Source organism: Lynx canadensis, chromosome D1 (assembly GCF_007474595.2).
Source record: "Lynx canadensis isolate LIC74 chromosome D1, mLynCan4.pri.v2, whole genome shotgun sequence".
In the NCBI taxonomy this organism is placed as follows: Eukaryota; Metazoa; Chordata; class Mammalia; order Carnivora; family Felidae; genus Lynx; species Lynx canadensis.
Window position 1 is genome coordinate 59,156,273 of NC_044312.2, and position 13,142 is coordinate 59,169,414.

At 50.3% G+C, this 13,142-nt stretch overlaps 2 protein-coding genes across 12 annotated transcripts in view; one reads left to right on the forward strand and one right to left on the reverse strand.

Annotated features, from left to right (window-relative positions):
* Nucleotides 1-2,968, forward strand: part of FCHSD2 (FCH and double SH3 domains 2) — a 295,613-nt gene extending 292,645 nt beyond the window's left edge. Inside the window, 1 exon segment of the mRNA XM_030331955.1 lies at nt 858-2,968. Within this exon segment, the coding sequence (XP_030187815.1) occupies nt 858-941 (84 nt within the window). The 3' untranslated portion in view covers nt 942-2,968.
* The window catches only part of ATG16L2 (autophagy related 16 like 2), a 34,287-nt gene that overhangs the window by 10,730 nt on the left and 10,415 nt on the right, over nt 1-13,142 (reverse strand). For 5 of the 11 annotated variants that reach the window (XR_003972284.2, XR_003972285.2, XR_003972286.2 and 2 more), the window contains exons 11-18: nt 12,717-12,822; nt 11,741-11,811; nt 11,392-11,463; nt 11,157-11,277; nt 10,745-10,850; nt 9,940-10,089; nt 9,656-9,703; nt 9,445-9,546 (exon numbers count right to left, since the gene is read on the reverse strand). Coding sequence is in view for 7 of the 11 variants with exons in the window: in XM_030331960.2 (XP_030187820.1) it covers nt 9,445-9,546; nt 9,656-9,703; nt 9,940-10,089; nt 10,745-10,850; nt 11,157-11,277; nt 11,392-11,463; nt 11,741-11,811; nt 12,717-12,822 (776 nt within the window). In the remaining 4 variants the exon portion in view is untranslated. Of the gene's footprint in view, nt 1-2,237; nt 8,699-8,807; nt 9,099-9,444; nt 9,547-9,655; nt 9,704-9,939; nt 10,090-10,744; nt 10,851-11,156; nt 11,278-11,391; nt 11,464-11,740; nt 11,812-12,716; nt 12,823-13,142 lie in introns of those variants that run through there. The other 6 variants (XM_030331956.2, XM_030331957.2, XM_030331961.1 and 3 more) reach the window with 4 other exon arrangements.

The following is a 13,142-nucleotide window of genomic DNA, read 5'->3' on the forward strand; positions in this document are numbered from 1 at the left end:
AAAACTCGGCAACGAGTTAATTATCCACCTTGCCAGACACACTCCTTCCATATTGCCTTGCTTGGTGAGTGGAACCCCCATTCTACCACTGCTCTGACCTCACTCTTGATAGCTTTCTAGCCCTGCCTCCCACAAAGTCATCACCAATTCCTGCCACATGTATCTTGGAGACCTCTATCAAATACTCCCACTTCTCTCCTCCCTGCCCCACTCCTCCCATGCCCCCCCCCACCAATTCCTAGGTCAGGCTGACATCAACTCTCATTCACATGACTACAAGAGCCTCCTAAATTGTCTTCTTACCTACACTATTGCCCACTCTTGCCCTCCACTCTTTTCTCCAAACTATTATCCTAGTCATCCTTTCACATATCTGCTCCTGCTGTTTAAAATTCCACCAAAGATTCCTCTTTGCCTACAGAGTAAAGCTCAGATTTCCTTAGCGTGGCTTAATGAGGCTCTTCATGACTTCACCCCAAGCTACATCTCCAGTCTTATCTCTTGCAGCTTTCCTTCCAAGACAGGCCAAAAGGTTTTCAGTTCCCCAAGCATTGCTCTCTCTGGGTTCCACCTCCAGGCCTTTGCTTTGGATGAGCCTTTTGGAGCTACAGTGACTCTTGTGCCCACGAAGCTTTCAGCCTAGGCAAGACCCTGATTTGTGGGTTCCACATTTCATCAGAACAGTTAACTCCTTGGTGTGGGAAATAGAATTACATTGGAAGCACACGCTTTCATGTTAAGAGCATTTGTGAGACCCCTGGGGTACCCATGTCTGTGGATAAATGACTGGTTGGGGTCTGGATGCTTCAAGCACTGAATCAGGGAGCTAACAATCCATGTATTTGTTCCTTGCTCAGGTCCGGGCAGCTCCCCCTCCACCTACACAGAACCACCGAAGGCCAGCAGAGAAGATTGAGGATGTGGAAATCACACTGGTGTGATGATGGGTTTGCCCATCCATTACTGTTACAATCAAGGCCAGGCTTGGCGTTTGGCCACTCTTGTTTTTTAGGCACCTTTGCATGATGATGACTCTTGAACGGAGCAAAAACAAGGAGGATTATGTGACCGGGTGGCCTGGTGGACTCCTCCCACGTTTTGAATATTTTGTGCCTTTTTTTGTTGTCATTTTCTATGTCATCTCTCCTACCATAGCACAAATCCTAGCGGGCCCTAGAAGCAGAGGAGGACAGCCCTCATGCCTAACAGTGGTCCATTTTTATATGAGACTCAAGACCAGGACTCACTCAGGGCACGGTCACAGAGAAACTGATCATGTGCACTCGTACAGTATATTACTGTGGCCACAAGGATGTGGCAAAGATCCTCATCTTTCTTCAAGCGGCTTTTGCTCGTCTGATTGAGTTTAATCAGATCATGTTGGCTACGTAAGGAATTAGAAGGAGGGATTTCAGGAGAGGCTGGCTCCTCCCCACAGTTAGTCCCCAGACCGAGAAAAGTGAAACCTTATTGGAAAAAAGTGGACTGCCCTGAGTTTATCGCCAATTTCATTAATGCACATCTCTTCCACAACTAACAGATTTAAAACAGTAACAGTGTCCTTTGTATTAATATTTATGGCATTCATTTAGTATTAGTGGAGCTAATATGGAGGGGCTGAACTAATAGCCAAATCTTGTCCATCACATAGACTTAATAGAAAGGAGGCTGCGGCTGAAGCAGAAATGGAACTTCCAGATCTGAAATGAGCCGATTTAATGTTCTTTTTGTATTTGGGTATTTTTCATCTTAATTTTTGCAGCATATATTCTTCTGACCAGTACCTTTAGAATCTGAGTGTCTAGGTAAATTGGGGACACATACTTGCCTTGTTGAGCTTCTCTGCTGGGGAGGCCCCTCGCGTCATTTTATTCCCAAACCAGTGCACGAGTCCTGACAGCCAGCCTGTGGCTGCTCTAGACCGGTGGCCACCCCCCACGAAAGTGCAGCTTCCCAGGTCCCACTGACCTGACATATTTCCTTAGGAGGAACAACCTGTGGCTCATGGAAACCAGCTTCTCATGGAAAAGGACTAAAGGGTTGCACACCCTGCACAAGTGCAAACTGATAAGGAAAAGACAAGTTCTCCATGTCGCAAGGAGAACCAAGAGTAGCTTTCTCCGCAGGCTAGCAAGCTCACGGTGGCAGGTGGCCCAGGGTAGGGCTCTGTCGGCTCTCCACCTCCTGTGGAAGATAGGGAGTGCCGAACCTAGGGACGAAGGGATTTTGCCAGTTGGTTTGTTTTTGTTTTTGTTTAAGAAATCAGATTTGCAGAATTTGATCTAAAAGTTGTATTATGCTTTGAAAACTCCATCCCTCCTAAGAATCTTTAAAACTTGAAATGCTCGCCAAATGTCCCCATGGGATTTTTGACCAAAAGTCAGGTTGTAGCTGAAGAAATCTTCAGTTAGTCATTTGATCACTTCAGTGACAGTACCCAGCGACGAGTCTTCTCCGTAATTTGGGGTTTTTGTTTCGTTTTTTGCATTTCTTAACCTGTTGATCTATTTGAGGTCTTTTTGTGTTTATCAAACTTATTCTTAAGTTTAAAAAAGAAATTAAAAGGGTGTTTTTTTAAGATTTTAAAGTTCTCTGACATGTTAAAAATCTTCAAAGCACTTTACAAAATCTTCCAAGTGCTTAAATCAGGCAGTTCTCGCTACCCAGTCTTGTATTCTCTCTTTAGCTAGCCAAATTGTCCTTGAATCTGGATTTTCCACATTCTCAGAGAGTTATTTGAAATCTTTTGTTATATTTTAAAATATTTTTTGGAAGAGCTGCTAATTTTATTTTAAAAAAACAAAGTTGTAAAAATATGCCTCCTTTTTAAAAAGAACCCCTCCCTCCAGGACATGTAATCAAGCATCACAGTGCACAGGGCCAGGCTTGGAGGGAGTGCCTCTGTGCAGATGTGCTTTCTTTACAGTGGCTGTAAAAAGTTTGTATTTATTATGTATAAAATGTTGAATAATAAAAAAAAATGGAATTAAGTTTTCTAAGTTTCCTTATAAAAAGATTTAGGTAAATAGACCTTCCAAATAGACAATGCTTTTTTATAAAGATATCCCTAGGCCCTCCTTTTTTAAACCATAAAACAGATAGAGAGGGAAGTGAATTCCCAGTTAAAGGCTAAGTCCCTCTGGCTGCCAGCCAGCCACACCGAGGACCAAGGCTCAGTGTGTTTGGGGAGGGGCCCCACAGCTCTCCTCTTCCCAGGGCTGGGCACATGCAATATGTATTCTTCCAGACATTTTCTGTACATAAAACTCATACATGTACACATTACCTTTTTACATATGTGGGGTTATATATTTAGTAGGTTTACCTCATTCTTTTTGAAGGCTATATTCTCCATGGTTTGGATATATCACAATTTTAAGCCTCCTATAGTGATGGATGTTTAGGTTGTATCCATCCATTTGCTGTTAGAAAGTTGAAATTACCATATTTGTACATGATTCTTTATAAATTTGTTCCAGTAAAAATATTGGGTAAATTCCCAAATATGGAATTTGAAAGTAAAAAAGCTATATGGACATTTAGTTTTGTTAGGTTTTGCCAAATTGGCCTCCAAAATGATTGTGTCTGTTAACACTCCCACCAGCAGCATAAGAGACAACAGCATCGACTGTGGAGTCAGAAGGTCTCAGTTCAGTCCTGGCTCTCACTTGACAACTGTGGGAACTGAGCCTCAACATCCTCATGGAAACTTGAGGATAACACTGTGGATCCAAGAAGGATACCTCAAGTCTGTAGCACAGGTGGTCACCACCAAACACCAATATTCCTCGCCATCACCTCCCCCACCTTTAGTGATCTACAGCTGAGCTCCTTTCTTCCAGCCTCATAGTCAACAAGGTTGTCAAGGGAAGGTAGGTGCACGTAGGTAGGTATTAAATACCACATTCAATACCCTTTCCATCTTCTGCCTTCCCCTGCTAATGAAAGGTGTTCACATTTGAGATTGCTATTGGCAGCAGGGGCTTAGTCTGTGATAAGGGGGCAGAGTTAAGCTAATTGCCCCACCCCAGCATCACAGCTAAATTTTGGCCTCCGTCATCAGAGGAACTAACTGTAAAGCAATGAAGCCATAGATTCACCGCATATCACCTGGAACCCTTTCCTCTCTGACCTTCGACCCTAGCCCACACCCATAAACCAGACAGATATGCAAGTGGGAGGATGTCAGCTGGCTTTAGCCCTGCTACCACTTGATGGGTGACCTTTCCCTCTGGGCCGCTGCATCCCCAGCTTTGAAAGGAGTGGAATGATTTCTAAGGGCTTATCCAACACTTCTTGCTAGATGAGTTCAGTTTCTAGACACAATGAAAACACCAAACAAAAAGGTCACAGTATTTGAGAACCGAGCACACAGACTTCTCAGGATGGCCAGAAACTAAAAAGAAAATTCAAGCCATTGGACTGTCCACTGAGAGAAAGCAAACCCTCCTCTGGGCTGTAATCACATCCTGGGCTGCACTATTCCCTTGCTGCCCGGGGTCCAGCCACAGCCCTCAGTTATGGAGCCAATTACTGCCTGATTAACTAAACTGAGTAGCTTTACAACAAAATCTAGCTGCTTGGAATCTTTGCGTTTATTTTACTCATTACAAAGAGGTTTTTATGACAAAACCACAACCAAGTTCTAGAAATTTTAGTTTAGAAGGGGGAGAATTGTAATTTGTCCTGAAATCCTGCAACCTGACACAACCAGAATTAAGTTTCCTCCTAGACTCTCCCTGTTTGCTCTGTCACTGTTGATCCAAGAACCCTGTGAATGCCAAAGAGCATCCTGTTCCTGGACCATTTTCCCCTGGTCCTGTTGGCCAAAACAACAAATGAAGTACTTCTCTCATGTCTGTTTCTGAGAGCTCTCTAGTCTGGGAATATTTTCCCGGAGTGTAATCCTGAAAAAACAGATGGACCCACAAATAGGGTTCACACCCTTTCCACACTGTGTGCTAAACACCTAAGCAGCCTTCTTGTTCTCGTCACGCCCTTGGTCCTGTGAGGGGCATAGGGAGATCCTGGTCAGAATGCCCATATTCAGGTCCCTGGCCACCTCGATTAGCTGTGGCCTTAGACTCATCTCTTCACCTCTCTAGTCCTTGCTTTCCTCATCTGTAAAGTAGGAATGAGAAGGCAATACAAACTGCTTCTTAAGATCCAGGAGGATCAACAAAAATACTGAGCAGATAAAATGAAAATATTTTTGACAAGATGTGTGTCCAGAGAAAGGGAACAAGCCTGTACCCAGACATGGTATGCCAACTCTCACAGGTGGGTCCATACCTGGTGCCACCAAGATTCTTCCAGAAAACTTTCTAAGGGCCAAGACCACCTCTGTTCAATTCCTATTTGTCCAGTCAGCAAACTGACCACCCCAGGTCTTGTTCTGTCTACTGGAGACATAAGTGACTCTGATCTCATCTCTGTCACCAAGGGGGCTCACATCTGGTAGGGGAGAGTCAGGAACAGCAGACTCCAGCTGAGGTGTGTCTTCCAGGGAGATGACCGAGAGGCAGCAGGAGCTGCTGTCTAGTCTCAGGCTCACCGAGGCCTGAGATTGGACAGGGCAGGCTTACAGAACCCCCCCCCCCCCCACCGGGGATGAGCTGTGACATCTTTTGTGAGGCCCAGAGCTGTGGGGCAGGAAGTCTCACAGATGGGGAAAATCCTTCCCCTGGAAGACACCGCGATTTGCTCAAGGTCTTTCAGAAAGACCACTCGGAGCAGAACCTAGAACTGGGTATCTGAAGACCAGGCCAGCTCCTCTCTGCAGAACCTGAGGGTAATTTTCAGAAAAGAGGAATCAGCTGAGTCCTTACCCCAGCTCTGCTATGACCCTGCACAAGACCCTGGCTCCTCTCTGGGCCTCAATCCATGTGCACAGCAAGAGAAAGGGTATTCCAGTTTTGATATTAGAGACCCCAACTCAGGCATGCAGCCCAAGTACTGAAAACCTGCAAGGTATGCAGACTGGAGAGCTGGAGGATACTAAAGGCCTAGAGAGGTTTTTAGCCCCTGGATTCTATCCCCACCAGAGACTTCAAAAACTAGATGGAGGTACAACCTTCCCAACCACTCTCCTCTGAGCTCTTCCCCTGCTCGGTCTTTGCCAGCTACGCCCACCTCCTTGGCCTGTGGCTGGCCTTCCAGACTGGCTCCTCCAGAAGCATTCCAAGTAAGCTGTGGTACACATGTGCTCCCTGAGGTGAGCACTCCAAGGGTGCTATCAGAGTGGCCCCACAAAGAAGGAAAGGCTTACGGGGAGCAGAGGGGTTGCTGGCCCTAGAGTGGAGTTAAGTCATCTCTGAGCACCTTTTCTGGATTATCTAAGTAGACTTCACTGCAGTCCTGTGAGGTACCAGCCCCCAAATGGTGTAGCCAGTAACGGCCTCCCAGGATTCAAGTTCACTTCACTTTTGGGGGCTGCATGTCCCTCACTTCAAGGGACACTGACCCTCCAGACTCAGGCGTAGGTGGCCAGGGCCCAGATGGAAAACAGAAGAGAGGATGCAGGGAGGGATTTAGGATACACAAAGCTAGAATCCCCCACCAATGGTGGGGACAGAGCACATACCCCTCGGGCACTGGGGAGCAGGGGGAAGATGCCCTGATCTTGCGTAAATGGAAGCCCAGATTCTCAAAATGTTACTTTGTTAAAACATACATATACATGTCACAATCCAGCTGTGCCAGCTGTATGACCTCACATAATACCTGTCAATTTTATCACGTATGAGAGATACCCCACCAGGAGGTTGGGAGGAATAAACTACTGCATGAAAAGTGCAGAGCACTGTGCCTGACACATGAGCACGTAAGTAATGGTGGTTACTGGAGGCACTGGTCTTTCCAGCCATGAATCCCAGGAGACTGGAGAATGGCCTGGCAGACAGTAAGCAGCTGGTGACTCCTGGTGGCCACCAGAAGCCAGGACAAGAGGGCTGGGACAGGATGGGAAGAGTGTCAGGCCTTCAGGAGTCAGGCTGGAATAATACTACACTCCCAGCGTCAACTGTTAAGTTTACTGAGTCCTTGAGTAAGAGAGTTTAGCCATTTAATAGACACTTCTCAGACCCTCTCTGTGCCAGGCCTAATCTCAAGGAATACTCTGTTCCCATGCTGGCATCTTCCAAGAGCTCCCGAGGGAAGGAGACACCAATGAACACAAGAATGGAGGAGTCCCCTGGCCAGCCTGGTAAATGAGCAAAGGCTCTCAGTGAGAAGATCCGAAAGACAAATTGGAACTGGGGTGGGAGAGAAGAACATTCTGGGCAGAGGGAAAGTCCATGTGTAAAACAGAGTAGCAAGGAAATGAAGATGCAGCTGAGGTCGACGGGCTGGCTCCTAAGGTCTTTGAATTTAATGTCAAGCTTCTCTGCAGGCAGCCTGGGAACTTTAGAGGGTTGTACCTGTGAGCATGCCATCTTAGAAAGTCACTCCGGCCTTGGCAAAGAGGGTTCTGGGAGGAGAGATGAGACTAGGAGAAGGTGGCCTGCATTGCAGCCAGGTTAGAGGCTCCAGGTGCCAGAGGATGTGGGATGTGAGGGGAAGAGACACTTATGTCAGGGGGAGAGATGTCCAGGAGGCAGGTGGGTATGTCACCCAGAGCTCAGGGGACAGCTGGGCCAAGAGCAGTGAGTGAGCTGAGAGTCAGCAGAGTGTAGACTGGGTATTCAATCAACACTCAGCCTTTGGCACGTGCCAGGAGCTTCACAGATACCAACACATTGAGTCTTTCTAACAACCTCTGAGGTGCATACCATTTCACAGAGGAGGAAACTAAGGCACAAAGTTATTAAGGAACCTGCTCAAAACCACTCTACTAAATAGTGGGCTGAGATTCAAACCCAGACAGCCTGGCTGTGGAGTTCAGGTTCTCAGCAATCTGCTGTTCATCCTGGGAATGGTTTCCAAATTCTGGAAATGGCAAAGGCCCCCCAAGGGAGACTTTCTACGGTGATAAAGGAGAAAACCGATAATTCTGGATTGAAGCCTTTGAATCTCAGATGGGCAGAATCCCAAAAGTAAGGCTCCATCACTCAGGGACGAAGGTCTCTTCCTGTGACTGCCTTGTGACTGGCAATGGCTGTCCTGCTGATGACTCCTCCATACCTGAAGTTGACAAAGGAACTGGGGTGTGCAGGCTCTGCCCTGTCGGGTCTGCTGAGTACCACAGAGGCTTGTCATGCCAACAAGCCCCAACCCAGGCCCAGCCCATGGGGGCCCTCCCCAAGACACAGACATACTCAGGCTATTTCCCTTTCACTCAGGGTTCTGCCTCTGGAGCAAGAACACGCCCCCATCTAAAGGCAGGCCTGGTGTACTAAGTACCTGACCTCACTCTCTAGTTTATTAGAACCCTTTCCACCAGAGCCCCTCTGGGCTGCTTCCCCTGCTCCCTTCCTCAAACTCCCATGGCCCCTCCACAGCTCAGTCTACCCTCCTGAAGCAGGAGGACCCAAGGTATTGGCTTGGCCTCTGGACCAGCCTGGACCAAGGGTGAAATTTCCATGGCTCCAAGAGCCACTGCCCTTTGTCGCCTCTGAGCCTTTCTTCATGCCTTCTCCTCAGACATGAACAGCACTGAGGCCAGACTGGCTCTGCCCCAGCTCTGTGCAGGAGGAGGAAAGGGAGCCAAGCACAGGTGTCCTGGAGCCACCAGCCCAAAGATCTCTCTGCTACCTGAATGCTGCAAAAAGGCAAGCAGACACCAGTTTAGATGCAATTTTTTTTCACTTTTGTCAGCGAAAGAAGCAGAGATTTCAAACAAACAAACAAAACTAACCCGCCCCCCCCCCCCCCCCACCCCCCACACGCACTTTGTTCTTCGACAGACAGGCCAGGTCCTGCCAGGCCTTATTCACCACTAAATGCCCTAAGGCCACCACCACCTCCACCCTATCCCCACCCCCATTGGTTCTGGAGCCCTGCGAGCAGTGGGAAGCTGTCCTCTGGCTTCGGGCTTTCGACTAGAGCTCCAGCCCAGGCAGGAGTCATGGCACTAGTGCCAGAGCACAACCTTCCTGGCCTGGTCCACGCTCACCACGTGGCTCCCAGAGTAGCACCAGGCCACAGCATTGACAGCAGTGCTGAGGAGAGGAGAGGGGAGGGGAGGAGAGGGGAGGCAGGCTTCAGGGAGGCATCAGGAGCCAGGCCTGCAGGCTGGGCTCCGCTCCTCGTTATGGGATGCCGGCAGCTTGAGGCTCCCTCTGAGCCTACTGCCTCACCTATAAAGTGGGCTCACGGGGCTGTGGTGAAGATGGACCCACGTGCACATGAGAAAGCACCTTGTGAACAAGAAGGGCTCTGGGGGGTGGAAGGTGTGAGACAAGGACTAGGGCCTCCAGGGTCCCAAACACGTCAGAACCTGTTACTGGCTTAGCAGCAGTGGGGCCAGGATGGCACTGGCCCTGGGCAGGTGGTAGCTATGCTCACCAGTGGGATCCCCGGAGACTGCCCTCCAGCTTCCCAGTGTCCACATCCCAGACGTAAAGGGTTCCATCCCAGGAACCTGCCAGTGCGTAGCTTCTATCTGGACTGCCACAGCAGAACAAGCAAGAAATGATCAGAGGTGATGACGCAGACACCAACAGACGTGATCAGATGGGGCACACTCTGGCACAGGCATGTGCTCTCACAGACATACCTGAACACAGCTTTGGTCCAGTCAGAACCGCACTTGAAGCCATCAGCCCTGAAGACAGACAAGATAGGGGTCAGAACGAATGTGGCTGCCAATCCCTGCCCTTGGCCAGGAGCTTCAAGAGCTTCCTCTGTCCATCAAGGGCTTGGGCACCTCAGCGGGCCCTGGTCCAGAAGGGCCTCCAGGATGGGTCCCCCGCTGACAGGTCCAGAAGGACCCTTAACAAGGGCTGAGAGACCCAGCTGCCCCAGCCAAAGCCACAGTGTCAGTGGGCACGAGGCAGGTACCTGAACACTTGGCGGATATTGCTGACACGAAGGTCAATGACCTTGAGTGTGTTATCTCGGGAACAGCTAAGCAGATGCAACTGGTCATGGCTGAGGTTCAGAGAGGTGACCCGACCCTGCACAGGGATGACCTGGGTGCAGCAGGGGCCCCTAAGGAGCAAAGACAAAAGCATGGATAAGAAGCAGCCCACCCGGGCCACTCCTTGCAGGTTAACAGAGTCCAGAAGTGCCCCGTTGTCATATCACTGGGGCCAGGGCTGACACTGACTAATCTCCCTTCTCCCACTGCAGCCAGCCTCTCCAACAAAATCTTAGGCAGCCTTTGACTCAAAGCTGGAGGCCTCGAAACCCCTGGGTCACTAAAATAAGTGCTGGAGGGAAAACAATGAGAGTTGCCTTTAATTGTGTGAAAGAGAGCAAAGGGGTTCACGCGGCAATCACCATACACCAGGGAGGAGCTTCAGGCATGCCTGGCACTGGCTCCAGCACTGGCTTTTATAAACCATCCAAGCCCAGTGTTGAGCTCTCAGATTTAAAAAACAACGAAAACTTTTGTTCCCTTTGATTAAAAAGCGGTAACTAAGTGGAAAGGGGGCTTGGTTGGCAAGGCCCAGGCAGAGTCCAGCAGTCGGACCAAGAGCCACTAAAACGGTGGCACAGGTCCCCAGGGGCAGTGGAGCTTCCAAGGGGCCAAACCCAGCACAGACAAGCCACCACAGCCTCCATGGCTCCATGTCCAAAGAAAGGAAAGAGAACACAAGATGCCTGTCCCATGCCTCGACCACCCACAGCCCATGCCCATCACCTGCTGTCCCAGAACCGGATCTTCTGGTCATTGTGGCCACTAATGATTACATGGTCCCCACACACCACATCATTACAGTACGAAAGGACATTGATGGTCCTGGAGCCTGGGGACCAAGGATTAGAGCCCTAGCTCAGAAAAGGGTTGTTGGAAGCCCAGAAGCCCCAGAGAGGTAGTATCCTCCCCAAATTAGAACCCAGATCCTCTGCTTCCCAGCCCAAAGCCTGAAGTCACCAAGAAACCAGGCAGAAATAAAAGCACTGATGGGGGATAGAGAAGGACAGGCCTTGGGAGGTTTCACCCCAAATGCCCATGAATCTTGGAGCCACTCCCAGAGAACAGGCTGAAGTATTCTTGACCCGGCCTGGGGGTGCCAGCAGGTAGGGAGGGAGAGGAAAGGGCTGGACCTCACAGTAGGCGCGGCCGAGGTCCCACTCCTTCACTGTCCGGTCTCGGCTCCCAGTCACCGCCTGGTGCCTTGTTAGCTTGAATTTGGCAGCCGTCACCTTGTCTGTGTGTCCAGACAGTGTCTCCTGCCCCCATATCCCAGGTATGGATCAAGGGGATGGCCAAGACTCCATAACACCTCCCCCGGGGTCCAAGGTATGACCCCTGAACCCCAGGTTGCTTCCTCAGTCACGCCTTACCTTGGACTGTGCCTCCCCCACCTTCCAGAGCTGGGCAGCCTGATTGTAAGTAGCTGCCAGTATCTGGGAGCCCTGGAGAGATGGAAGGGGAAGGGAAAGGCCCTGAACTTGGGCCCTGACAGAAGCAAAATCCCTCAAGCCAGATAGCCTCAGAGCTTCCCACAGCCCAGGTCACCCAGGCAGGCAGGGTAGCTTCCAGGCCCAGGGAAGATTTGTGTAGCAGCCAGGACTGGTTCTGGGACATCCATGATGTTCCCTTATGTCCCAGAGCCCCCACCTGCTCAGTGTGGAGATGGGCAGGGGGCACACACAACAGGCATTCCATGCCACTGAGGCAAAGGTCCCTCACCGAAGGGTCAAAGTCCACGCTGGTGATGCTGCCACCAGCTCCTTCAAGGGTCTGGTTGGCCTCCAGACGACCTGGGGGGACCGGGGAAAGGACAGGTGAAGTGGGGTCACTAACCTCATGAAAAGAAGGAGCTGGGAAGATCAGTCTCTCCCAAGTTAGAGAACAAAACTCTGGGGACCTGGGCTGGAGACTGCACCTCCCCCAAATTACCAGCAGGGGGCTCCAGGGAACAGCAGGGCTACAGAGGACCACAGACAAGGGACTGTCCCTAGGTCACACAGCAAGCCAGGGCCAAGACTTTCTCTAGGAAGTCTCCAGGAGCTAACTGTGACTCCTCAACACACCCGCCTCTACAAGCACAGGGTAAACAGCCAACATTCATCTCCTGAGTTCTAAGAGCTCAAGTGATACCAGAAGAGGCCACTGGTGGACCCCAGGGACCGGCTCCTCAAGGGCCGCTACAGGACCTAAGGATAAGGGACCCCCACCTCCCCAAATACGGACCATCTGAGCTCAGCCCTCCCCATCCTGCAGGCCTGGACCCCAAGAGCTGGGAGGCTTGGCCCAGAACTCTTGCCAAGGGGCCATTTGGCCACTGCTCTTAAGAATGTTACATGTGTTGGGGCGCCTGGGTGGCGCAGTCGGTTAAGCGTCCGACTTCAGCCAGGTCACGATCTCACGGTCCGTAAGTTCGAGCCCCGCATCAGGCTCTGGGCTGATGGCTCAGAGCCTGGAGCCTGCTTCCGATTCTGTGTCTCCCTCTCTCTCTGCCCCTTCCCCATTCATGCTCTGTCTCTCTCTGTCCCAAAAATAAATAAACGTTGAAAAAAAAATTTTTTTTTAAATAAAAATAAAAAAAGAATGTTACATGTGAGGAAACACAAACAGATCGAAGACCTTTGCCCACCAAGGAGCAAGTTGAGGGTGGGGTCTGGAGAGAAAGCACTAGGTTGGCCCACAGGGGAGGAACCCTCACCTCCCACAACGTTCCAGAGATGGATGAAGCGGTCAGCCCCTCCAGTGGCCAGGAGGCTGCTATTGGGGCCAAAACAAACAGCATTGACCTCGGAGAGGTGGGCATTCTATGGGAAAAAGAGACAGTGGTGGCCCTGGTCCTCACCATACGTACCTCTTGGCACAGGCTCACAGGGTCCCTCTCACACGCACACATGCACACATCGGGTCTCATCAGCCCTGCAGCAGCCTCCCACTACACATCCTCATACTTCCCTGCCTGGCCTCCTGCTCTCCCTCTCCAGTCCATGCCCCATTATAAAATGCTGAAAGACTTCTACTACAGGCTGGGGGAAGAAAGCTTGTGCTCCTGGTGAGGTGCCCAGCCTTGCTTCCCTGGCTTCCCTGGATGACCCCTGGAACCTACACTCTCCATGTCAGCACCCCG